The 27,419-nt window shown below is 34.0% G+C and overlaps 3 protein-coding genes and 1 long non-coding RNA gene across 4 annotated transcripts; 2 read left to right on the forward strand and 2 right to left on the reverse strand.

Moving 5' to 3' along the window:
- The first annotated feature begins 6,354 nt into the window (after nt 1-6,354).
- LOC125584425 (purple acid phosphatase 6-like) lies at nt 6,355-8,416 on the forward strand. The gene is made up of 7 exons (XM_048752883.1): nt 6,355-6,557; nt 6,653-6,865; nt 6,959-7,070; nt 7,149-7,375; nt 7,452-7,590; nt 7,669-8,011; nt 8,097-8,416. The coding sequence occupies exons 1-7, from the start codon at nt 6,405-6,407 to the stop codon at nt 8,299-8,301; spliced, it is 1,392 nt and encodes a 463-aa protein (XP_048608840.1). The 5' UTR covers nt 6,355-6,404; the 3' UTR covers nt 8,302-8,416.
- A 135-nt stretch (nt 8,417-8,551) lies between these two features.
- On the reverse strand, nt 8,552-11,322 carry LOC106376343 (aldehyde dehydrogenase family 3 member F1). Its single transcript, XM_013816401.3, has 9 exons — nt 10,820-11,322; nt 10,586-10,682; nt 10,290-10,496; nt 9,895-10,019; nt 9,704-9,808; nt 9,458-9,630; nt 9,289-9,379; nt 9,049-9,198; nt 8,552-8,936 (listed from the first exon to the last, which is right to left on the reverse strand). Exons 1-9 carry the CDS (start codon nt 11,087-11,089, stop codon nt 8,688-8,690), a joined length of 1,467 nt encoding a protein of 488 aa, XP_013671855.2. The 5' UTR covers nt 11,090-11,322; the 3' UTR covers nt 8,552-8,687.
- A 176-nt stretch (nt 11,323-11,498) lies between these two features.
- Nucleotides 11,499-22,867, forward strand: LOC125584429. Its single transcript, XR_007321366.1, has 2 exons — nt 11,499-22,531; nt 22,675-22,867. It is a non-coding gene; the product is annotated as an uncharacterized LOC125584429 (long non-coding RNA).
- A 2,703-nt stretch (nt 22,868-25,570) lies between these two features.
- On the reverse strand, nt 25,571-26,785 carry LOC125584426 (glycine-rich protein 5-like). The gene has a single exon (XM_048752885.1). The coding sequence runs from the start codon at nt 26,490-26,492 to the stop codon at nt 25,782-25,784; it is 711 nt and encodes a 236-aa protein (XP_048608842.1). The 5' UTR covers nt 26,493-26,785; the 3' UTR covers nt 25,571-25,781.
- Nucleotides 26,786-27,419: the final 634 nt, after the last annotated feature.

Raw genomic sequence — 27,419 nt, forward strand, 5'->3', positions numbered from 1 at the left:
TTCCATACCCACGGATGAGAGAGTCGGGTATAAATTGGTTAGCCGTGATCAAAGTTACACCTCGAGGACGAATCATCGTAGGAGAAGAACCACCATTGCAAGAAGAACAAATAAATGAAGTTCATGAACCTGAACAAGAAATTGATGACATCCTTCTCATTGATCCGCATAATCACGAGTATGAAGATCTTACCGAAGATCCCACGGAGGAAGCTGTTGAAGACGAGTTTCATGTAAATGATGATGTTTCAAGTGATGACGAGAATGTCGATGAATCCGATTAATGTATTTCATATTTGTATGAGTTTGATTTATTATATATAATTAAAGATAATGGGAGTTTATTTATAAATAAGATATCGACATTAATTATAAGTAAAGGAATTGTGTTTTTATAATTTTCGGTTTGGATTAGAATGAATTGCTTGAGGTTAAAGGATAGAAGTGTTTGATATATGAAGTAGAAGATAAAGAAGATGTGGTTTGGGATTTGGGGTTTCGTTTTAGGGGTTTAGAGACAGTCGTCGTACTTTCCACGTTATCTCACGGGAATTTTACGACGATTAATAATACATTACCTCGCATATTCCACGGTAACAGTAAACGTCGTAAGAGCCTCGTAACTTACGTGGACTAAGCGACGATTTATAATTAAAAAAGCGGACCTCGCTTATTCCACGTAAGACCAAAACGTCGTAAGAGCCTCGTTAACTTACGTGGAATGAGCGAGGTTAGCTTTTTTATTTTACTTTTCGTCGTTAATTCGTCGGTAAATATAAACCCTAAACTAAAATGAAACCCAAATCCCTAAACCCCAAATGTGCAAACCCTAAAACTCCCCATCCTACTTCATATAAACTAAAAAAAAAATAATTTTCAATTTTATATAAACTAAAAAAAAAAAGAGAAGAAAGATATTGGAAACACATATGACGAGATACGTAAGTGTAGCCCACATAAATCTACATCATTTGTATTCAAATATCTTCTTCTCTTTTTTTTTGTTTTTAAACCTTTCATATATGATTTGTAGCGTGTGTTTGATTTGTTGTGTGATACGTCAAATTCAAAATTTGTAAAATTGTTTTCCAACGTATTAAACCTTTCAAATTCAAAAAAATATATATATTGAAGTTAAAGGGTTAGAAATATATGAAGTATTAGATAAGAAATATAAGAAAGATAGGGTTTGAGGTTTGGAGATAAGAAAGATAGGGTTTGAGGTTTGGGGTTTAAGATTTTAGGGGTTAGCAAAAAAAGCCTCGCTATTTGCACGTAAAATCGATGATAAAAACAAAAATCGTCGCAAGAACGACGTTAAATAAAACACGGGCCTCTGTATATCCTCGTTAATTTGCTTGGGCCTTGCGACGAAACGAAAGACGGGCCCACGTAAAATCGATGATAAAACAAAAATCATCGCAAGAACGACGTTAAATAAAAGACGGGCCTCTGTATATCCTCGTTAATTTGCTTGGGCCTTGCGACAAAACGAAAGACGGGCCTCTGTCTTTCCTCGTTATTTTGCGACGAATTTCGACGAACACTAATCCTATATATAGGCGAAACCGCAGCCCTCTTCATTTCCTCTCTAATTCCTCTCTACAGCCTCTCCATTTCCTCTCAACATGGTAACTCTCTTTCCTCTCTAAGTAGTTTAGGGAATTTAGATTAGGTGGTTAGTTTAGGGAATTTAGTTTACGAAATTAGTTTACAAAATTTAGGTTTCCTCATTTTATTAATTACGTAGTTAATACTGTTCATAATTTTTTATTTACTCTTGACTTTAATTTAGAAATTTAAATTTTGCAGACTATTCGTAGACACCAGCGTAGTGCTCACTACTCGCAGATGTTCGGTCCACCGGGTAGTCGGTTAGACCCGCCTTCACTTCCCGGTTCTTCTTCAGCTCCCGGTTCTTCGGGTCAGCAGGAGACCGTCCCCGAGACTCAATCTTCTCAGAGAGTCTCGCCTTCTTCTACGGCATCGCCATCAGTTCCTCATGTGCCTCCTCCGGTAGCTCCTCCTCCGATGCCAGCTCCTCATGTGCCTCCTCAGATGCCCGCCCATCAGGTTCATGCTGATTTGATGGTGCCAGCGAGTTGTCCTTACTCTCAGTACACTGTTGAGGACATTCTCGGTTTGCCAGGCAGAGAAGGCTTACCGATCATAGACCCCGACCGACCTGAAGGAACACTTTGGTATGTATGTTACATTTATTTTTTAAAATTCATTTGTGACTTTAATAAATATTTAAAACTTTGAATTTGTTTTTTTTTTCCAGGTTTGGGGTTGATAACTGCCTTGCAACAGAAGTAACCGAGACGATTAAAGGTTACTTCTCCATGGCACATCCCAACTGGAAATCCACTCCGATCTACATCAGAAGGACGTGGTTCAAGATTTACGCTGTAAGTTTTTACAATTTATTCCTGATTTATATTTTTTTAAATTTTATTTTTCTAAACTAATTATTAATATTTTTTTTTTTGCAGCAAAAATTTAATTGGTCCATGGGGGTCACTGAGAAGGTGCGGAAAGAGTTTATCGACAAGGCGAAGAAACGTTTGTTGGACACGGTCTCCAACTGGAAGGGTGACTGGATCGTGAAGGGCTATGAGCGGGGCAAACCCACAACCATCACCACGGACGTGTGGGATGGCCTCATCCGTTACTGGAGGGATCCTGATGCCATGAGAGTCGCCCAGTCTTGCTCCGCCTCCCGTAACTCGGTAGATGAGCACGGCCACAGGGCGATGCAACATAGTACGGGCCAAAAGCCACACGCCCGCGTCCGTTTGGAAATGGTACGTAATTTAAATATTTAACTTTTTGATTTTTAATATATATATATATATATATATATAATAAAAACTTTCTTAACTATTTTTAGGCCAAGGAGTTGGGACGTTTACCGACTCTTATGGAACTTTTCGATCGGACCCACAAGAACAAGGCGGGCGCATTTGTAGATGAGAAGTCTGAGAAGATCTACAATGATGTGGCAGCTCGTATTGACGAGCGTGAGACCCAGCTGGCGCAGGAGTCCGCCGACGGATCACCCGTCGTCTTATCCACAATAGAAGTGGATAGAATTTACGAGGAGGTAAATTTTATATAAATTTTTTATTAATTCCATTTTACTTTAAAATTTAAATTTTAATATATATTTTATTGTTTTTTAAGGTCGCTCCCAAGAAAAAGGGACGTGTGTTGGGGATTGGTTCCGTCAACGATGTTCCGAGAGCGACTTCCTCTTATGGCCAGAGACGGGATGATGAAGTCTCTCAGCTGCGCGACGTGTTGGAGACGACACAACATCAGCTGTCGTCGACACAAAACGAGTTGGCCTCGACAAAATCGTCGTTCACAGCTCGTATGACTGGTCTCGAGAACTTCTTGGACGTCATAGCGGCCACAAATCCGGAATGGGAGGCCATGTTCAGGACCATGAGACAACAAAACCCCATTCCAGGCGAGACATCCGTGCAAGTCAACGAGGAAGATCTCTCGAGAAGGAGCGAGGAATTCTACGACGCGGCAATGCAGCATTAGTTTTTTTTTTTGTTATTGTATTTTAAAATTCAAAACTTATTTATATATTATATAATTTCATTTTAATTCGGCCAAAAAAAAATTTTCTATTCGATTTAATTTCAATTAAAATTTTATTAATAAATTAAATAAATATAATTTTTATTTATAAATTCAGTAAATAGAAAACAAAGTAATTGCGTCGCTAATTCCCGATGTATTAACGAGGAAAATTAACGACGAAATATCGAGGAACAATTAACGAGGATTTTACGTGGATTTAGTTACGATTCTATTACGACGAATTGTTTTCGTGTTCCTTACGTTTTTATTACGACGAATTTATTTAGAGGTTTTTGCGGGTCTTTTACGACGAATCATTTACGAGTTTCTTACGAGGAAGCACAACGACCACGTTACGTGGAAACCCCACGTGGTCTTTACGACGAAAACTTAATTCTTCTTTACGAGGAAAATATAACCTCGCTAATTAACGAGGAAATGGCGACGAATCTTCTCTTACGACAATCATATAACGACGAAACGCCTTTCATCGCCATTTCCTCGTAAGCCTTCTTTTCCGAGGAAATAACGACGATTTTGGCCGTCGTTAAATTTGTGTTTTCTTGTAGTGTAAATTTCATGCTTTAGTTTGTGAACAACTCATCAATAAATTTGAAGGTTGTCCAATTATTCAAAGTGTACGATGCTATTGGTGATTATCGGACAAACTCTCATCCGTACAAAATTGGGTTCTTCCACGCGACTTTTGTTGCAAAACCAAATGATTTTCCAAGTGAAGTTCCCGAGAAGTATTTGGCTGATTACACTGAAATTCCTGGTGGAAAAGCTGATAACAGCTGTTTGGTTGGTAAGTAATTTTCAACTGGGAATTGTTCATGCACTAATAATTTATATATGATTTTAAGGCTATGAATCTGTTTATTAAATAACTTTAATATTATACCTACTTCATTGAATTTTTAATGTTTAGATATTCTTTTGGTTTTGTATTGTTTGTGTTAATTTAATTATTTTTATTTTGGAATGTAGATGTTATTGGTCAAATAGTTAATTTCGGTTCTCTTGAAAAGAAAATGATAAAAGGAAAAGATAACATGAGGCTCTTGATTGAGTTACGTGACCAAAAGTAAGCTTAAATACTTTACTTTTTCTTATTTGCTACCTAAATATGTATATTAGATTTATTAACTTAAGTTTATATTATACAGTAATGAGAAGATGATGTGTACTCTGTGGGGTCGTTATGCTAAACAAGTATACGATTATAGTATGAGTAACATGTCCACAATGATTATTTGTGTTAGTTCTCTTCTGTTAAAGAGTGGAAAGGTATATAATACATCTATCTTTCTAAAATAATTATATGTACAACATGTTAATAAAATCTATATATTGTAAGTGCTTACTTCATATCTAGCAGGTGAAATTCAATCTAAATTTTACTCAACCCAACATGGATTTGGTTGACCAGTTCAAAACAAAGTACTCCTCCAGTTAGTACTCTTTTGTTAGCTGATTTTGAATTTATATACATTACCTTGGCAACATAATACAATGTTTTTATAAGCTTGATTTATCTTGATTTTGCAGTCTCCCTAATGATTCACTTGTTCTTACAAATGACGATAGTACCCAATGGTCTGTTGGTACTGCTACATCTGTTCGTGCCAAGTTTTATATTATTAATGAGAAGAGAACCATAAGAGAGATCATTGATAGTACTCTGGTATATAAACCAAAAACTCTTCATCTTAGTTGACTACAATCCAGTTTTCACACTATTTCGATGATGGTATGTAAATTTAATATTATTTTATATTCAATAAAATTTAGAAATTTATAAATCTATGAAATTATTTTATTTCGTACAACTGCTTACAAAATTTAATAATTTTTTGCAGGTTTCTAATGGATTTTGCTTTTTTTTTATCGAAAATAGTACTTTTTAATTTATATTACTTATGGATTATATTATGGCTTTTATTATATTTTCTTAAAATATGTCTTTATTTTTAAATACAGTGGAAGATATATAGAGTTGGCAATCCAATCTCTTTGGCAAAACTTAATATACAGAATATGTATGCATATGAAGCTCTATTTATAATAACATAGATCCATGAGAAATAATATATAGCATCTTGAAAATATATGCTAGCTAAAATTTATAAAATTATATATCTATGAAATTATTTTATTTCGTACAACTGATTACAAAATTTAATAATTTTTTGCAGATTTGTTTTCTTTATTGAGAATTGTACTTCTTAATTTATACTACTTATAGATTATATTTTGACTTTTATTATATTTTCTTTAAATATGTCACTATTTTAAAACAAAAAATATAAACATAAATATATTCGTCACCTAAAATACACAGTTACAACATATATACAATACAATTCTATTTAGTGATAATATAAAATCTGCAACTTCAACAACTGTATAATATTTATTCCACATTTTGAATATTTTTATGTCCGCAAAGTCACCTAGTATAATATAAAGCTGTTATACTTTTTTTTTTTACCTTTTGCAGAAAATCTTTGCAATATCTCAACTTCCGGTTACATTTAAAAAAAAAAACTTTTGAATATTCTTTTTGAAATAGATAGTGCAACTGCAACAGATTTATCCGAGGTATATATTACTAAATTAAAACTGTTACCGATTTAGCCGAGGGTATATATTCCTAAATTAAAATAGTTTTAAGCTTATCGTTTTATATATAGATTCCAAGCCTAATACTGGCATATTCCACTCGATCATATATATATATAAAACCTAGTTTACCAACTAAACACTACAAACAATTAAGTTCTTGAAGCGAACACTGATTAAACATGAAGATATTCATGCTCTCCATCCTGCTTCTAAGCATCGCTACGTTAATCAATGGTGGAATAACAAGCAAATATGTACGACAAGCTCAGCCAGCTAATGAGATGTCTCTTGAAACATTCCCGTCTCCCGCCGGTCACAATGCTCCAGAACAGGTTATAGTTTCTTATTTTTTTTTATCAATTGTATCTTAATACACCAAAACCACGTACTTGTATTGATATTTTTTTTTTTTTGTTTATGGTTTCAGGTTCATCTAACGCAAGGAGATCACAATGGCCGTGGCATGATCATCTCTTGGGTGACACCGTTAAACCTAGATGGTTCTAACGTAGTTACTTACTGGATCGCCAGTAATGGAAGTGACATAAAGCGGAGAAAGAAGAAAGCCTCCACGTCTTCTTACAAATTTTATGACTATTCTTCTGGATTTCTTCATCACGCCACCATTAAAAATCTCGAGGTTTGTGTACTTTGTATTACTTAACTTCTCATCCAAGGAACAACGTGGTCTTTTTTTTATACGATGTCTTAATGTTTCTGTTCGACATGCCAGTACGATACTAAATACATGTATGAGGTTGGTACTGATAAATCAGTTAGACAATTTTCCTTCACAACTCCCCCAAAGGTTGGTCCTGACGTTCCATACACATTCGGGATTATTGGTAATTAACTGATCTTTGTTAACCTAATTTAAAACTAGTGTTACAACATCAATATCTAATGAGTCATTCTTTTTGTAGGTGATCTTGGACAAACCTATGCTTCTAACGAAACATTGTACCATTACATGTCGAACCCTAAAGGCCAAACCATTCTTTTCCCCGGAGATTTGGCTTACCAAGACAACCATCCAAACCATGACCAGAGAAAATGGGATACTTGGGGAAGATTCATGGAGCCTTGCGCTGCTTACCAGCCCATTATCTATGCTGCTGGGAATCACGAGATTGATTTCGTTCCAAACATAGTAAGATTCACCTATTTCAAGTCTAATTTCGTTTGGTTCAGTTTCGGTCTAATTACATTTTGAATCTTTTAATCAGGGCGAGCGTCACGCATTCAGGCCTTATATTCACCGTTACCATAACGCCTTCAAAACCTCGGGGAGCATATCTCCTCTTTGGTACTCAGTCAGACGCGGCCCTGCTCACATCATCGTCCTTTCCTCTTACTCTGGCTACGGTAACAGAAAAACCACTAAACAAAGACTAGTGAATATCTTTCTTGATTTTGTTTACATAACACTTATCTCATTTCTAGGCAAATACACACCGCAATACGTGTGGCTCGAGCAAGAGCTGAAGAACGTGAATAGAGAGGAGACTCCATGGTTGATTGTTATGGTTCACTCACCGTGGTACAATAGTGTCAACTACCATTACATGGAAGGCGAGAGCATGAGGGTAATGTTTGAGTCGTGGTTTGTTAACAGCAAGGTTGATTTGGTCTTGGCTGGTCATGTCCATGCGTATGAAAGATCCGAACGTGTTTCCAATATTAAGTATAATATCACCAATGGCTTGAGCACTCCAGTGAAAGATCCTAATGCTCCAATTTACATCACAATCGGAGATGGAGGAAACATCGAAGGAATCGCAAATAGGTAAATAAAACAGTTTTGTTCGGTCTATTTTTAAGTTGTTTTAACCATATAGAAACTAACATGGTATGTGGCTCTCTTTCTACAGTTTTACAGATCCGCAACCTAGTTACTCGGCCTATAGGGAATCGAGTTTTGGTCATGCTCTTCTTGAGATCAAGAACAAGACTCACGCACAATACACATGGCATAGGAACCAAGACAATGAACCCGTAGCAGCTGATTCTCTCATGATGCATAACAGATATTTCTTCCCAAAGGAGGAGATAGCTTCGGACTGTTTGGTTTGCTGATTTGAATAAGGAGTTTTTTTAAATTGTTTTATTTTCTTTGATTTTCTGTTTAGGTTATGGATTTTTTCAATTTAATTTAGTTTGATTAATTGAGATTGCACTGTTATTTCGGATATTCTGTTCAAATATTTAAATAATATTTTATTATTTGAGTTGCTTCAAAATTTAGATCAATCATAATCTCTTCTGTTTAAGGAAAAATATAACAAGATATTTACTAATATGCTAATAGTCTTTTGTTTATATTAAGTGGAACACAAAATTACTTATATATAAAACCTCAAAGCTTAAATAATATTGGAATCAAACTTATTTGATGAAGATATGAATATCAGACAAAAGGTGATATGAATTATTCATATATATTTAGTGTGTGTTCGTGTGTCTCACTTTCTCATTCCTTTTGTAAGACCAAGCATTAAGAGGACAAGCTTGAAGTAAGCTTCACGAAAAGCGAGTCTAATAAAGTTGAGCTTGAAGTTGTTCCATGGAGGGTATCGAGCTTCAAGATCCATTGCTAAGCTTCCTTCCATTATTGCCTTCTCGTGACTGAAACATTCGAATGAGTATTTCCCGTGATACCTTCCTATTCCACTCTGTCCTACTCCTCCAAAGGGCAATGCATCACACATATACTGAAAGTCCAATAACACTTAAAGTTTAATGAAGTTCTAAATTGTCTAATCAGAGTCAAAATACAAAGTTTACCCTACTCAGCCTAGACTAATTTTGTGGAGATTAGTCTACCTGGATCATGAGGTCGTTGAAGGTAACACTTCCAGAGGATGTTTCTGACAAGATTCTAGTTTTAAGGTTCTCGTCTTTGGTGAATGCATAGATCGCAAGTGGCTTTGGTTTCGACTTGATGAACCCTATGCTTTCTTGGATGTCACGTAACTTCATTACATAAGAGGAAATAGTAAAAAATCAGCAATGATTATTTCGATTGTCTACTCTACTAAGACTGTATACTTTGAATATGCTTACTGTGATAATAGGGAGAATTGGACCAAATATTTCTTCATTCATTATCTCAGAATCAAGAGGAGGATCCAACAAGATCGTTGGCTCAACATACCTGCCAAACAAATTTAGGTTAGATGACTTGTAAGATAGATTACTTGTAATACAAGAAACATGATTGTCAAAAGCTTACAGCTTCTCTTCATCCATGGATCCACCATAGACGATTGAAGCTTTAACACGAGGATCATTAAGAAGACGAGACAATCTCTGAAAGTGTTTCTTGGTGACAATCCTAGCGAGACATCCAGATTCTTTAGGGTTTTCCCCAAAGAAAGACCTTATCACCGGCTTCAACATATCAATCTATACAAAATCACCAAACTCTTAGAGACACTGCAGAAACAACGTTTGGATTTGCGTTTGTGTATACACGTACCAGAGTAGAAGCAAAACTCTGTTCGACAAGAACGTAATCTACGGAGATACAAGCTTGTCCACTGCAAGATCCCCACTTTCCTCCAGATATTCTCTTCACAACGGACTATATGCTCATAATCAATAAAAAAATTCAGACACTTTCACGATCATGTCAAACTAGAGCTAAGAGAAACAGAATAAAGTACATACCTTCATGTCCTTTGAAACAGAGTGGTGATCAATAATGGTGGGACATTTTCCACCAAGCTCCAATGTCACAGGAGTCAAATGCTCTGCAGCTGCAGCCATTATGATCTTTCCTATCTTTGGACTCCCTACAAACAAATACACAACAACAATTATGTGAATGCCGCTCAGGAGTCAGGACCAGACTTGAAATTTTGGAAGTCTTAAACAATTTATAGTATGAACTTTTTAAAAAAAAAATATTTTTTTTAATAATTTGGGAGTTTAAGTTCATATAATACTAATTCAAAAAAAAAATGTGGGGTCTGACGCCAATGTTTCACTTGAATATGATCAGGATGGGCTCTTATGCTGTTACAAGAGAGTTATTTAGTGTTAAGGGTTGAATTGAGTGATACCGGTGAAGAAGATCTTGTCCCATTGATGCTGTAAGAGGATGGTTGCGACATCAGGTCCTCCTTCGATAACCTTGATTGCTTTAGTGTCGAGATAAGACGGGATTAACTTGGCAAGCAAGGCAGATGCGTTAGGGCTTAATTCAGATGCCTTGAGCAGAACGGTATTTCCTGCTGCTATTGCCCCAATCATTGGGTCTAAAGACAAAGCTGATCACAAACAATAAAAAAAGCACAATATTAACTCTATTTAAAATACCTCAAAAGAGCATGGAATTGATTCAAGATCCAATTCTTACATATAGGAAAGTTCCAGCTAGACAGAACAAGAACCGTCCCATACGGTTCTGAGATCACTTTCCCTGTTGCTGGGTAGAACAATAAAGGAAGGTTGCTCTGTTTTTTTTTTCAGCACCAAGAAAATAATTAGCCAAAAAAGATTAATACTATTTCTTGCAAAGTTTCCTAAACCAAGATCAAGATTGTCTCATACTACAGTTACTAAATATGTGCATAGTGTATGTGGTTCTTACCTTTTTGGGTACGACCCATTTATCAAGACAGTTTAAAGCAGTAGTAGCTGATCTCATGACAAAACCAAGCTCATCTCTGAAAGCTTCAGTACTGTGTTTTCCCAAATCTTGAAACAGAACATCGCTCATCTTCTCTTCGTTGTCTTTAACCATTTCGATTATAGCTCCGAGCTGTGCCTTCCTCCACTTGACACTCCTTGTCCTCCCGCTCGCAAACGTCTCTCTCATCTCTCTCAAGCTCTGATCCACAGTCTCTTTCATGGCTTCCATGGCCTCTCTCTCTACTCTCTTCCGAAGCAGAGGTTGGTTATTAAAAGGCTCTTGTTTGTTTGATTGCCTCTTAAGGAGCTAGAAGGTTTCAGTTTCAACCACTTATAGGTGGGTGATAAAAGAGGAAAGAAAAACTAGTTGGGGGAATGATAAGGTAAACAACATTAACTAGGTTCTGCTATCTTTAGGTTAAACAATCGTTCTCATGAAGATGGATGTCCATGTCGTTGAATTAAATGTTATCGTTGACAGATTCCTTCAGTAATTTATACAATATACTTTATATTATACAAGTATATGTGGATCGGTGACATTAATTGGTCTGTCTATTGTCTCATCTATCAGAGTCCGGAAAGTCTGGTTAACTGGGCATTAAATGCTTCGCCGCTCATAATATCTCGTATTATTTTTGTCGACTATATAGTATCAAATTGAAATCTAAAATGTTTTATTAATTTGCTATTATGCCGAAAAAATAGTAGCATACTATGAATTTGATTATTCTATTAATTTGCTGTATTATTCAAATAAAAAATGTTTTATTGGGGTGATACGATTTATATAATGTAGTTGGGAACTTCAAGAAGTTTTGCGTATGGAAACGTCAATAGTACTATAATTATTGTACAGAACCAATAATAGTACTGTGATTATTCTAGAGACATTTAGTTGTATATATCCAAATGAAGTCCATATTAGCAATATATACATTGAATGACAATAAAAGCTCAGCTCGTACCATTTCGAACATGAAGAGACCATTTTATCCTGGCGTGATAACGAAAGACTCTATTTCATACTTTGTCGCGTTGCAGGGAGTAGAAAGCGTGTCAGATGATAGAGTGGTATAGATTGTCAGCTGGAAGGTTTCTCCTCCACTCGTTTCTCTTCCATTCTTTTTTAACATTTTTTTTTCACATTCTTTTTCTTTCTACAATTTTTCTCTGTGAAAAAATTTCATTCTCTCATCTTTTTCATAATATAATTTTAGTTTGAGATAAAATTTTCATCTCTGAAAAAGCTTGATTTTGTATCGTTTGATGTAACAATAACTTAGCATGTTATAAACATAAATGATTAATTATTTAATTCTGTAGTATTTGCTGAAAAAGCGTAAATCTAGGATAGTAAACTTCTGGGAATGAAAACTTGATAACTATTTTTTCCGGGTTTATGATGAACCACACTAGAACTTATGAATGAAACTGACCATCAAATACTTTACAAGTTATTAGCGAGTTAACAGAGTTTTAACATGTTACAAATTTGTTAGCGAGTAAATAAATTTTTTAACATGCTACAAACTTTGTTATCAAGTTATGTTTATTTATAACACGCTAAACAAGTCAGTAGCTTAACAATATACTATATAATTTTGTATTATTTTTAATATAACGCATTATTTAACGGTTACACATAAAGTTAACTAACTAATATTAAAGTTAACGAGTAAAATAAAAAGAACTTAGCATGTTATAAATAAGTTAGCATGTTAACAATAAAAATAGCGTATAAGTACATATGTTTACTTTTACGTAAGTAGTTAACCTGGTAACATAAATCACTTAAAATCAGAAAAATATAGTCCTGTCGACCTTCATAGGTATACATGTAGAGTTTTCTTTAAGGTTTAAGTCGGCTCTGCCTTTTGATTATACTCCGCCACGGCATCTTTTTAATCGGCTCTGCCCAAGTTCTTGCTCTGTTCCTAGAAACAAAATCAGAACCTCATTCATCATCAGATGAAAGCAATCAAAATCTATACGCTGTCGGTTGAGAAGATCATCGTTGCGGTGGCAATACATGTAACAAGAATTTTAGGTGATTAATAAAGGGATGGTGAAAATCTCGGCTAATGATTTAAAATCGGAGAAAAAAAGAAAAAAATGTAGCTGGAGAAGAAAAAAATCAGAGAGAAGAAAGAGAGTTATGAAAACACATACAGACGTGTTCTCGGGTTTAAGCCCACATGTCTGACACATACTGGCACAACTATTAGGAGGTGGAGTAGGCTGTATAGGGTTAAAATTGGTATGGTTTAACTGATTAGAGAAGCAATGGCAATCTCTTAATTATTGACCAAATAAGGGCACAGAGGCCAATTATCTCATTATTCTAATGTAGTGTAGGAGGTGATGGTTGGCAAAATAGTCATTAAACGTTAATCCGATGTGGAAATATATTAAAAAGTATTTTTTATTAAAAAATATTATTGAAATATAATTTAAAATTAATTTATTTAATTATAAATAGATATAATAAAAATTCAACTGACTATACAGTTTTTTATAAAATTAAAATTAACTATATTTGTGCAAACTTCATCTATTATAAAACAACAAAAATTATCTAGAGAGAATATATGTTAGTTATAAATGTAAACATCATACATTAACTAAGATTTCATGTGCACTATTTCCACGGTGAAAAAAAAATTCATTAACTTTTCTTTTTGTAATTTTTTGTTGGCTATCTTTATACTCTAATTTTTTCTATGAACCAATTTAACAAAATAAAATGTTAATAATATATTTTATTTTGCGTGTTATTTTGAAAAATACTTTATAAAGTAAATTACCAAAAATAATACTTTCTATTGAAATATAAACACATAATTATACATCCTAAGAGTATCTCTAAAAACCCTCTTATAACTTCAAATATAAAGGTTTGTGCATTCCAAAAACAACCTTAAAACCTTAATTATAAGTTTTTGTATAGTGAAACCTCAAATATAAAGTTTCACTGTACAAAACCTTATATTTAAAGTTCCTTATTTTCTAGTCTTTTTACTTTTGTAACTTTAAAATAATGTTATTAACTTTCTTGTTTAATCATTTTAGTCATTTTTAATACAAATTATTTTATTAACACTACAAAAAATGTTATATAAAAATAGTATTACATCAAACAAATAAAAAATACAAAAAATTGAATACAAGATACAAAATAAAAAGTTCATTTATCATTTCGAAATGCTTTAATTGATCATATATGTGATCATTATGAAAGTCATTATACGGAATAATTATGTAACTTATTTAAATTTAATGAATTAGTTTGTATGCTTTCACATGGAATATTTTAATACAATATTTTATCTATTAGTTTTGTTTATGATACTTTTGTTGTATACTTTATAGTTATTATAAAAGATTTATGCTTTTAGTTAAGTTTTGTTAAATATAAGGACTGTTATGTAAAATATAAAAGTTTTAAGGTTTAATATAAAGTTTTGTTTTTAGAGAGAAACATCCTCGAACCTTATATTTAAAGTTTTACCAAACATTAAAATAAAAGGGCTTTTGGAGATGCTTTAAATCATGCATGAAAGTGTTTATGAAAAAATATTATGGAAAAAATATCGCAGACGTAGATAGAGAGAAAGAGTTCATAAAATTAAAACTGTAAATGAAAGTTTTCCATTTATCTTAGTTCCAAATTAAATTACATCGATCAGAATTTCATGCAGTCGCATTCAAATTAAAGTGTTTAGGGAAAAATATTAAGGAAAAATACTGCAGACGTAGATAGAGAAAAAGAGTTCATAAAATTAAAACTGTAAATAAAAGTTTTCCATTTATCTTAGTTCCAAATTAAATTACATCGATCAGAGTTTCATGCAGTCGCATTCAAAAATATTCATTTCACTTTGCATTAAGCTGATCCACCTGATTCTACTAGTTATGCCAGTTGATGTAAGGAAAAATGATTATTGATTACACGAAGTATTGACTATCACATAGCTAACCATGCAAATTAAATTAATATATACGTAGCTACACGAAATATATATTATGCATGACAACATCCTTCATTTTAATGATGTTATGTAGTTAACTTCACGAGTTTAATTTCGTTCATCCAAAATTGATGTGGAAGTGAAATACCGTTTAAATATCCCATCTTTATCAATAAAATATGGTATACATGACCGTAATTTAACTAAATATAAAAGTTATATAAGATATTATTTAACTTTGTTTTTAATTATTTTAATCTGTTTTGTTATTAACTCTTAATAAAAAAATTTGTAATTTGTTTGATTAATTGTGTGGTATATACTTATTTGATCAATTTTTTATTATAAAAGTTATTTCATGTCAATTTACTAATTTTAACATTTTATCTGTTTAATATAAAATCAATTAAATTAATGAGTTAATTTATTTATATTTTCACAAAAAATTGCATCCATTTAAAAATGTATCAAATAAGTATATATCACACAATTAATCAAACGAATTACATAAATTTTATTAAAATTCCATAAGAAAACAGATTAAAATAATTAAAAAATAAAATTACATAATATCTTATATAACTTTCAGATTTGATATAAATAAAATAATATTATTATATATTTTTCAGAAGCACTCAAATAAAAATGTTAAAACACTAATTATCAAAAAAATGTTAAAACATATTGATTTTGTAAACTATATTTTGTTAAAAATATTCTTACGCTTTTAAAACGTGGATTAAAATATCATTTAGTTAAGTTACGGCCGGGTCAGTCATATTCTTATTTTTTTTTTTGGTAAACATGTTAAATTGTATTACCATTTTCGAGTTTTTTACAGAGATTACAGAGGATACAAGTAGCGGAAGAACAACAACTACAACACAAAAACAACAACTACAACACAACAACGAAGAACAGAGTGCAAAACACGACTACTATACCTAATGCCGAAACCGGGTCAGTCATATTTTAATTGATGAAACAAGATATTTTAACGATCTTTGACATCTACATCAATTTTTCGATGAACGAAATTAAACTCGTGTTAACTACATAACATCATTAAGTTGAGGATATTGTCATGCATAACATATTTTTCGCATAGTTAGGTATATGTTAGATTATTTTGCCTGGTTAACTATACGATGGCCAATACTTCATGTAGTCTTCAATCATTTTTTCATAACGTAATAGTCATTTTACCAGTTTGGCGACCACCACCGCTCACGCTTTTTATTGCATTGTTAAAATTCGAGTGAAACAAAGGAAGATAGAGTAGTATAGAAACGAATAGGAGTGTTCCGAGGATCAAACTCGTGACCTGGGACCTCTCGCACTCTGAAATGAAAATCATACCAGTAGAAGTCTAGAACAAACACTGAAACACACAGTTGCTAGAAATTTATTAAATTAATTTAACCAGACTATAGGCTTGTGTGGTTTATGTGGATGATTGCGTAATCTTATATGCTTATGCTGCTACTAAAATTTAGTCATGTGACATGTCAGTTTTTTCTGCACTTTTTGGCCATAAAGGCCTTCATGCTCTGAAGAAAACAGCGGTAAGATAAATCACTAAACCAAATAAGAGATGCAATTTACAATGCTTTCGCGCGCTCGCCCGAACATGTGATGGTTAGTTGGTGACATTTTTGTTAAACCAAAGTACATACGCAAATCAATCTCACGTACTCAATACGTTTGAATTTATAGACTTTTATAAATCTTACTCGATTTATAAATCCTTATAAAAAGTTACGAAATAATTATGTTTCTTCTTCTCACAGCTTAACGATTGTGGTTTGATAGAGGCTTGCCTAATCAATCTCCTAAGACAGAATTTTGCCCCTATATTGGTGTGTATAGTTTTATAGGCGTCTATCTTGAGGATACAACTATCGATCTCCGTACAATACACCCGTACCGAGATCCTAGCAAACTTTACTTTGAGTTTTCCTTCAGAAACTTATTATGGGGAAGAAGAAGATTAAATCCAATTGATTCTCATTAATCTTCTCTCTTCTCTCTTTTATCCCTTTCTTCTCATATTGCATTTGATCACTTTATATAATGACTCAAGTGGTGCCTTTAATCAACGCATACACTAATTCAAGCGGTGCCTTTTAATCAACATATATGTTGATTCATAACCGACACGTTTTGTCTGAAGTATTGCTTCCTTTAACTAATTAAAGTCTAACAATACCCCACATTTTCTATTCAAACTCAACAATACCCCACATTTGAATAAAAAATAAGTTTAAATAATTCCGAGGAAATAGAATCAATATGCATCGGAAAATGTGTATTTTGGACTTGAACCTTTCCTAGTAACAACTTATCGGATTTACTTTGTGGGTAGTGAACTATAGTCTTGAATTAACCACATTTTATAGTAAACCTAGACAATAAGTGAAACACATATCTCATCAACTCATTTCTAGTTTATACGGTTGTGTTCATTTTGGTCATGAACATATTCTGACTTCAGGAGAGTTCTAGAGAATTTAGCCATATCAATTCTCATAGGTGCGACCCGACACCACTTCCATATAGGTAACGTTAGTTAAAGATAGTCCATTCTATCTCTCTTCTACAAAAGATACTAACATTATTAAGAATAAATTATTCAACCCTTAATCATCAATGGATACACATTATTATTTCATAGGAATGAGAAATGTGTAAAACGTCTTGAGTCTTCCTCCACTAGTTTGCCTATTGAACCTAGACCATGGGATCTCCAATGTTGCTAGGTTAGGTTTCCATCAAGTGATGATTCATTGTGTTGGCTTGAGACTCATTCCCCTCGAGATGAATACAACTTGCTTTTTAGATAGGCTTTTGGTCAAAGTATCAACCAAGTTATCCTTTGATCTAATGTAATCCAATGCTATCACCCCATTGGAAAGCAATTGTCATGCATGTCTACGTCTATACGTCTTGACTTGCCATTGTAAATTTTTTTTTCTCTTCTCGGTTTCCCATATGAGATTGAGTAAGTGAATCACGTACCATCTGACTCTTGTTTCACTCTGATTCCAAGAATTATAACAGTCAATCCCATATCTTTCATGAGCAATAACTTAGAATATCTTCCACTTGTTTTACCACAAAAACAATGTCACTAATCTTAAAGTTTAAGAACTTTCCCACGATGAATGTCTTAACGCTTGCAACTTCTAAATTATATTTCTTCTCTAATGATTCCCACAACTGTTTTGAAGTTTGGAATATATGACAAACATCATAGAGAAAAAACGTTCAAGGCGTTAAGAATATAATTCTTGCACAAAAACTCGTTTTGTGTCCATGCCTCTGAAGCTTTAATGACTTCACCAGAAATATCACATTCTACGGGTAATTTTGTTCCCTTAGAAGTCAAGCACTCTGCCAGATTCAATGTCGTGCAATAATACAACATCATTTGTTGTCATCTTTTGAAATCCTCTTCTCGGAATACAAAAGGCTTCTCTATATGACTTTTCAAAATTGCAATAGATTGATCCATCTTGCTTTCTTTGTAAAGAACAAAGGAAAATTCTGTCTTAGATTGTTAAACCAAAGTACAGATGCAAATCAATCTCACGTACTCAATACGTTTGAGTTTATAGACTTTTATAAATCTTACTCGATTTATAAACCCTTATAAAAAGTTACGAAATAATTATGTTTCTTCTTCTCACAACTTAACGATTGTGCTTTGATAGAGGCTTGCCTAAGCAATCTCCTAAGACAGAATTTCGCCCATACAATGGTGTGTGTAGTTTTATAGGCGTCTATCTTGAGGATACAACTATCGATCTCCGTACAACACACCCGTACCGAGACCTAGGCCTGGGCGTTTGGGTCTTCGGGTCGGGTTCGGGCCGGTTCTTTTCGGGTCCGGGTCTTTTCGGGTCCTAAATATTTAGACCCAATAGGTATTTAGAAATTTTCGGTTCGGGTTCGGGTCGGTTCTTCTCGGGTCCGGATCGGTTCGGGTCTATAATTAAAATACCCATAAAATACCCGTAATTTTTCGGGTCCATATCGGGTCCAGGTCAGGGTATTTAAGATCTGAAAAGGACATGATATACCCAATTTCATCAACTTTAGTTGAATATTTGTCATATATATCTAAAATTTTACAAAACAACTTAAATGAAACTATTAATAATTAATATAAAACATTTTAAAACTCTAAATTTTACATTTTAAAGCTTTATATTACTTAAAAAATGTTAAAAAATAATAACAAATGTTGTTCACAAAAGATATTTCAACTAAATCATAAAATAATATATATATATAAAATAGAACACAAAAACATCATAGTTTTAGATATACATGTTTTTAAGTCGGGTACAAATCGGGTCTATTCGGGTCAGTTCTTTTTGGGTCCGGGTCTATTCGGGTCGGTTCCTTTTTGGTTCCGGTTCTTTCGGGTAAAAAAAATTTAGACCCAAAAAATACTTGTAAATTTTCGATCCGGTTCCGGATCGGATATTTTTGGGTCGGTTCTGGTTCGGGTCTTCGGATCCAAGTTAAAATGTCCAGGCCTACCGAGACCCTAGCAAACTTTACTTTGAGTTTTCCTTCAGAAACTTATTACGGGGAAGAAGAAGATTAAATCCAATTGATTCTCAATAATCTTCTCTCTTCTCTCTTTTATCTCTTTCTTCTCATATTACATTTGATCACTTTATATAATGATTCAAGTGATACTTTTAATCAACGCATACGCTAATTCAAGCGGTGCCTTTTAATCAACGTATATGTTGATTCATAATCGACACGTTTTGTCTGAAGCATTGCTTCCTTTAACTAATTAAAGTCCAACAATTTTCAATTCTTGATTTGAAGAGAAACAACTAAAATGTTCTTTTGTTTGTTTCGGTCCCATGTTCGGATTCTTCTTTTTGGGCCTTCCACCGACGGTCGAGTAGGCACCTACTTACCTAAAAGCCTGATGTTATATTAAATATTTCTTCAATAAAATCAACAGATCACAAAATGATATCGTTTTCCTTCATTTGTTATAGTTGAAAAGTGGCAGATTTCACAGAGAAACATATTTACAAAGGGGAGTATCATTTACCTGGTTTTTAAAAAACTTAAAAGGCAAGAGTGACGGCTCTTGGATTCTCAACACTCCAGGCCTTCTCCTACAATTCAATGTTCATCGAAACAATCACCAGCGATATCCAGTATAAAGAAATCATCAGAATCGTCTCCGATATCCGATCGATCTCCTCTGGTTTTCCATGTATCTCTTTCTCTCATCTCTCTAGATTGAAAAACTTTTCGGCCGATAATTTAGCTAAACAGGCCTTACAGGGCTTCTCTCCTTTGTACTGAACTCGTTGAGTTGGATCATCATTTTGGGTATTTCTCTCTTTTTTCTCTTTTTAATGAATTTCTGTTACCAAAAAAAAAAGACAAGTGTCATAGACTCATAAGAGAGGCTCGTCGGTCGTCATAAGAGAGAGACTCCTTAACACCAACGAATTTTATGACTTGACAAAATATACACATTTTTTATACAGATTCAGTAACCAAAAACTATAGATTTACAAACTAATTTTATACTAATTTACGCACGTTTCAGGAACCGGACTGTACCATATATTCTGGGGACGACTGCCTATTCCCCCTTTAAACATTACAACCCTATCTATTCCCACCCATACTATTAACTTCTTGAAAAACCCACCTATAGATATGAATTCTCTTCACATCTCCCCCTAATCTATTTAGTTCTGCCCAAATCCCCCTCTCTAATCTAATTTCGAAATTGAAATAAAAGATAGATTAATTGCGTTTAGGAAATAGCGATTGCCCATTAAATGAATCCTCACCCGACCCATTAACATCCAACCGAATCAATTAAAATTGAAATCAATTTGAGTGTAAAAAAAGTTAGGTTTTTGTCTTTCTCTTTCTCTTTCGTCATGATACATAGACAACTACGAAGAACAAAGAGAGAGAGAACATAAGAGAGAGTGACCAAGAACAGAGAGAGAGAAAAAAACGAATAACAGAGAGAGAGAAGAAGAACAAAGACAGTGACGAAGAACTTTTCCATCAAATCATGACTAGCTCAGCCTTTTCTCTGTTGCCACAGAGGAGACAATGGAAGGCATACCAACACAACGCTGGTGTGGTAAGAATGTGGCCGTCTTGGTCTCACGGACCAAAAAAAAATCCGTATGGAAGGTTTTAGTTACAGGTTTTTGGTTATATGTAATGACATTCTTGTATGTTGTGTTTGGAACATGTCTTTAGACTTATGTAATGAATTATGTTCCTTTCTCTTATGTGTTTGGAAAATGTATTTCTCGTTGAACCTGAATATGAGTTTGGACAAAATCACAAGTTTTACATTAAAAATCGAACAAGTCTTACATAAAAAAAAAACAGAACAAGTCTCACAAGTCGTCATCATCTTTCCTCTTTATTTCAAGTTGTGTCTCAGCGGTTTCAATTCCGTTTGCCTCATCTCTGTCATTATAAATAACCCACCAAACAAAAAGAAAACAAAGAGTTTGAAGTAAAGATGATCTTACAAGCTTACCTAGCAACAAGATATAGTGTTGAACAAAAAAGAAAGAAAAAAAAGAAAGCAACAAGATATATTCGACGCTCCTCTGTAGTCTGGTTCAAGCTTCTCCAAACCAGACATTAAGCTCTCTCTGTGCGTGGTTGAAGCTCCTCTGTTTCTTCTCTCTATCACTCTCACGTCTCCATCTCTGTTTCTTCTCTCTCTCTCTCTCTCTCAGACTTTCTCGTCTCCATCTCTGTCTCTTCTCTCTTTCTCAGTCTCTCTCGTCTCCATCTCTGTCTCTTCTCTCTTTCTCAGACTCTCTATGTCAGACTCTCTCGTCTCCATCTCTGTTTTTTCTGTCTCTCTCTCTCTTTCAGACTCTGTTTCTTCTCTCTCTCTCTTTCTCTCTCTCCAAGACTCCGTCCTCTCCATCTTCGTTTCTTGTATCTGTGTCGAACGCAAAGAGGAAAGCAAAATCCCCAAATCAATTTTGTTTTAAGAAGCCAGGTCTCCGGTCCGGTTGCAAAACGCAGTTAACGTAACTCGAGTTACAATCGCCTTTTAGAGCTTAAACATTGATTTCAAATTTTCGATTTCAGAGGTTTAATTGAGCAGAGTTAAAATGATTGGGGGTTAATATGAAGAGATTTATATGTACAGGGGGATTAGTAAAGAGCTCAGAGCATGATTAACCCAACAACCCTATTAAGATCTCTTAGTGAATTTTTTAATAATAAATGTAATTAAGTTAAAAATTTAATTAAGAGACATTATCATTTTTATCCTCAAATGCTAGTCTCTCGATAAGAGTTCTTAAAAAAATTGCATCATCTCCTCTATTAGTTCATAATCACAAACCAACAGAAAACTAAAGCCAACATTATGAAATTAGTAATGAAACCGTTTCTATAACATTGAATTAACACAGGACACAGGAAAGGCTTTTCTTCCTCTATCAACAAGCAGCAAAGCTCTTCCCCCACCAGCAGCAGAAGCAGCTACAACCACCACCGTGGATGAAAAAGAACCTGAGCCAGCAATCAAAGCCGCCACTGTACAAGTAACCATAGATCCAGCGACCGAAACTGCTACGGAACAAGTAATCACAGAACCAACAAAAACAGAAGCCAAACCGAAACCTTATCCAAGACCATTATCTCCATATGCATCGGTGAAGTTTATACACTCCCCCTGAAACCTCTCTTACATTATTTAACACAAAGAAGCAATGTTAAGACAACCATTGATCACATGAGTGTTTTCTAATCTGATGTATCTCTCTCTCTCTCTTTCTCTTCTTCACTATGTTTGCAGTACCCATACTTGAAGCCTCCAACATCTCCCACACCAGTAAGCAGCAAAGGTCTTCCCGCACCAGCACCAGTAGCAGCAGAAGCAGCTACAACCACCATCGTCGATGAACCAGAACCTGAGCTAGAGCCAGCAATCAAAGCGGCCACTGCACAAGTAAACTCAGAGCCAGCGGCCAAAGCCGCCACTGAACAAGTTATCACAAAAGCCAAACCGAAATCTTATTCAAGACGTCTCTCTCCATATGCATCGGTAAACTTACAAACTAAAGCCACAAACTATAAAGAAACAAGAAAGATAGTGAAACCTCAACTAGGTCTTCATCTGGTATGAAAACAGAACGCAAGCTTCACAACAAACCACGACACCTTTCTTTCAAAGCATCACCAAAGCCTCTGGCTTTCAGTTTAAAACTCCGGTTCTCAGCACTCTTGAATGCCTTTCTATATGCTTCAAAACTGCAGACATCAGTCACATGGAGTGAACTTCTCTTATCAGCTTGAGAATCATCATCCACCACCCATTTTGCAGATTAACATCATCTAAAGACACTTCCTTTTCACTCTCTTCTTCAACCTCCATCATAGTCACAACGTTTTCAACGATTTCAACCTCGTAGAAATCACAAAAGCCGGACTCACACAAATTAAGGATTAGCCAATCCAAGTACTCATAGATTTGTGACAATAACACGCAGTGGAGAGAATGATTACTCGTTGGTGGTGGTGTTGGGACGAGGGGTAATGAGAACCTTCAAGACTCCATCTTTCATCTTGGCATCCACGCCGGTGATCTCGCAGCAGTACATCCCAAACCGGCGGTTGCAGAGTACTCGCGCATGCCCTCCTTCTCGTATTCGTCGTTGAAAGTCACCGGGGAGAAAAAACACCATCGCCGCGAATCAGAACGAGAGAGCGGGAGAGAAGAAACCATAGAAACGTTGCAGTAAGCCACTGATTCGCCGTTTCATCGTCGACGCGAGAGAGAGAGAGAGAGAGCAAAAAGAGAAAGAAACGCTTCAAACACCAAACCACTCCTCTACCCACTCAGATTTTGCCATCTGTCTCACAAGAGACGTTCCTTACCTCTCTTAATCAAGAGACGTGTCTTGGCTATTTCTCTATTTTTCATTTTTTTAAAAATCCAAAATAGGTTAACAACCGACTCGGTTAATGCTACTCTTAGTAGTTTGGGTGGGAATACATAGGGTTAAACTTTTACAGAGTGGAATAGGCAGTCAATCCTATATTAGGCCTTTTGTTGAGAATATAAAAATAGCAAGACCATCATATCACGAATTCTAAGTGGCTAGCCCAGTATTAGTCCATATTTAGTCTTGTATTACTTGTGCAGCATTGCTTCTTTAATATTTTACATAAAAATAAAACTAGACCTTGATAGCGCGGATATGAATTTTCAGTTTTTAATTATTTATTTTATTAAATGATGTATTTGTAATATTCGTTCATAATATATTCATTAAGTAAATATTTTTTTTTTGCATCTTAAACTATCTATTTTTTTACGAATGTGTGATATCATATAAAAAATATAAAAAAATGAGTATAGAGTTAATTAGATAATTTTAAAAACATAAATTTTTCTTTCGTGTGCGATATCATATAAATAATGATCCGTCCAGTTAACAAAAATCATGATTATTTTATGTGTAATTTTTTTTATTTTGACTATTTCCTTAAAACTATATTAAATTTTACATATTTTAATTAGAATATTTTTAATATCTTTACCTTTTTATTTGAAATGTAACTCAATATTTTTTTTAACAATTATAACAAAATATTTAAAAAATATTTTTAGAATTGTTTGAAAAATATGAAAATTACATTTTAAATTAAAATTATCCTAAAATATGATAAGTTTTGATGTAAACGAAAACTCAAATTATGTCAAAAATAATGATATTCAATGATAATAACAACTTTAATTGATTATTTAAAAAAATATACATTTAAAAAAATATTGTTTGAAAGAAAATTCATTTATCTTTCAAATATAAAATGAAAATATTATAATTAAATAATAAAAAATACAAATAAAAACTATAAATTTAGCAAATGACAACTGAGTTATATTATGCTAAAATTTTCTTTCTGACAATTTATCAAATGACAAATGAGTTATGAGCAAATAATACCATATAATTTTTAAAAACATAGTCATTCTTAAATATTTTTTGAATAAATAATTATTTTTAAATTTAATCAACTGAAAATAATATATGTACAATTGTGTGAGTCAAATTCTAGTTTTATTGATGCATGTTATATATTAGTGCTGCATGTTTTAGGTAACATTTTAATGATGCACGTTTTTAAATATCTTCATTATAAAATTATGCACGTAAGGATAACTCATGAGTTTTTTTTTTGTTGATTAAATGACATTATGTCCAAATTTATTTAAGAATATTTCATTAAGGTAACTGAAAAAGACAAAAAAATAAAATATGAAGTTTAAATTCATTTAAGCATATTTCATTAATATAATTGAAAAGACAAGTAATAAATTAGGCAGTTTTATTCGTTTTAAGATATTTCATAAATGCAACTGAAAAAGACAAGCAAAAACAAAAAAATAGGGAGTTTAATTAATGAAATAAGAACATTTTCAAATACTTCTCTTTTAATAATACAGATTGGAGTCACTCGGAATGCAAAAAAACAAGTATAGCTTGTGTGTTTCAAATACTTTTTCAATATCAGATTATATTGACTATAAATAAAGTTGGAGTCACAGACAAAAAGTATAGCTTAGTCGTGAAACACACAAGCTATACTTTTCGTGTGCATACCAAGTGACTCCAATTTTATTTATATGTAAAATATTAAATCAAATACCTAAAGCCAACGATTGACATAAGAAGTGAGAACAAACAAATGGGAATAATTTTCTTATAGTTTTTTTCTGTCAAAGTACATGAGATACAACGAAAATTAACAAGGAAATTAATCGGTGTTTTCTTAAGCCATTTAAAAGTGCAACAACAGAGGAAAAAAAAGGGTGCTAAACAGTGGAAATATTGTGTATGTAGTTGTGACAAAGCATGTAAAGACATATCATAGCTCCTTAGTGTATGTCTGATTTAGTTATGACTTCCCGTTGACCTTTTTAGCACAGCCGGGATACCAACAATAACCTCCGTTTTGGCCGGGTCCATCACCTCCCCATCCCCATCCAAAGCCCCATCCTCCGCCCTTCCCATCACTTCCTCCTCCACCACCACCACCACCACCAGCAGCTCCACGTCCTCCTCCTCCTCCACCACCACCGCCACGTCCTCCCCCTCCTCCACCACCACCACCACCACCTCCACGTCCTCCTCCTCCACCACCACCTCCTTCACCACGTCCTCCTCCTCCTCCTCCTCCTCCACCACTGCCACCACCTCCACCTCCTCCACCACCACCTCCACGTTCTCCTCCTCCTCCTCCTCCACCGCCACCACCACCACTTCTTTTTTTCTTTTTGTGGGGATTTTCTTTTCCGCCTTCACCTCCAACACCACCTCCTCCGCTGCCGCGTCCACCTCGTGGTTTGCAGTTTCCACTCTTGTCTACATTACCATTCTCACGAACCAATGCATGTTCAAATCTACGGGTCGAAACATTCGTATAAAAGTTCTTTTCCAAAACACTCGAAGACGCAGTAGAACTCATAGATCTAATCTCACTTCCATCTCTCTCCTTTAGGTCTCTTAACCCATTAACATAGTTTGAGCTAAGAAACAACACAATAGAAGCAGTACTAAACAAGAAGAACACTAATCTTGATGATGATCTCTCCCTTACACTCTTCATTCTAACTTCTCAATATATCGAATATCGACCTATATTTGCTTCTCGTGGATATGCATCGATACTCTCTTCTTTCTCTCCTTTTTATACTATAGGTTTTATCCACTCTTAACTAAGTATTAATCCAAAGCATTTAGTTTAACTAATCTCATGCACATGCATCTCCCATACGGAACCTACCAACTTTTTATTTCCCTTTAATCTACAATAAAAAGCTGCAAAAAAGAGATGAAGTCGACTTGAGGGTAGATGTATCTAGGCTCTTCAATTATTAAACTTCATTCGAATTTTACCTATCTAGCTAGCATAGAGTGACCAAACTATAGAAATTGCTTCACGCGAAAGACGGTCCAACAATCTACACTTATACTAATTTACGTCATTGTGCATTATAATATAGATAGATAACTGCCTCTGGGTATGTAGGAGTTCATTGTAAACACATGCGGGATTTAAATTAAAGTAACATAATATAATTTATTTGTGTCAACAACATAAGACACGTTGATAAATGGAAATAAAGAACATACAATAAAAATAGTAGGTAACGTGGGGCACCAAAAGGGTATGATCTAACGTACCCTGCGAAACAATTTTTTCTTTTAGGGATGACTTCTCTTTTGGTTTACGCTATTTCCAATTTTCATAATTCCTTCACACGAAGACTTCGTTGTGGTGTTGGTTGGATTTGAGAATTCTTAGAGTGGGGTTTGAGAATTCTTAGAATGAGTTTTTTAGCGGAATATAATAACTCGTTTCTTAAAATTTAACTAAAAAATCTAAGAACTGGTTCTTAAATAAAAATCTTAAGAGATGGTTCTTAAATAAGAGTCTTAAGAGATGATTCTTATTTTTTTTAGTTAAAATCAATAGACGGTTATTATATTACGCTAAAAATCTCATCATAAGAACCCTCCAATAAACATGACC

The sequence above is a fragment of the Brassica napus genome, chromosome C3 (assembly GCF_020379485.1).
Source record: "Brassica napus cultivar Da-Ae chromosome C3, Da-Ae, whole genome shotgun sequence".
In the NCBI taxonomy this organism is placed as follows: domain Eukaryota; kingdom Viridiplantae; phylum Streptophyta; class Magnoliopsida; order Brassicales; family Brassicaceae; genus Brassica; species Brassica napus.

Bases quoted from the DNA above. Each gene is read 5' to 3' on its own strand.
- LOC106376343 (XM_013816401.3), bottom strand. From the start codon at position 11,089: ATGGAAGCCATGAAAGAGACTGTGGATCAGAGCTTGAGAGAGATGAGA. The intron at 10,020-10,289 runs GTATCACTCAAT...ATTTGTTTGTAG, and splicing joins GGACAAGATCTTCTTCACCG to GGAGTCCAAAGATAGGAAAG. The intron at 9,809-9,894 runs GTATGTACTTTA...ATGAGCATATAG, and splicing joins CTGTTTCAAAGGACATGAAG to TCCGTTGTGAAGAGAATATC.
- LOC125584426 (XM_048752885.1), bottom strand. From the start codon at position 26,492: ATGAAGAGTGTAAGGGAGAGATCATCATCAAGATTAGTGTTCTTCTTG.
- LOC125584425 (XM_048752883.1), top strand. From the start codon at position 6,405: ATGAAGATATTCATGCTCTCCATCCTGCTTCTAAGCATCGCTACGTTA. The intron at 6,558-6,652 runs GTTATAGTTTCT...TTATGGTTTCAG, and splicing joins GTCACAATGCTCCAGAACAG to GTTCATCTAACGCAAGGAGA. The intron at 6,866-6,958 runs GTTTGTGTACTT...TCGACATGCCAG, and splicing joins CCACCATTAAAAATCTCGAG to TACGATACTAAATACATGTA.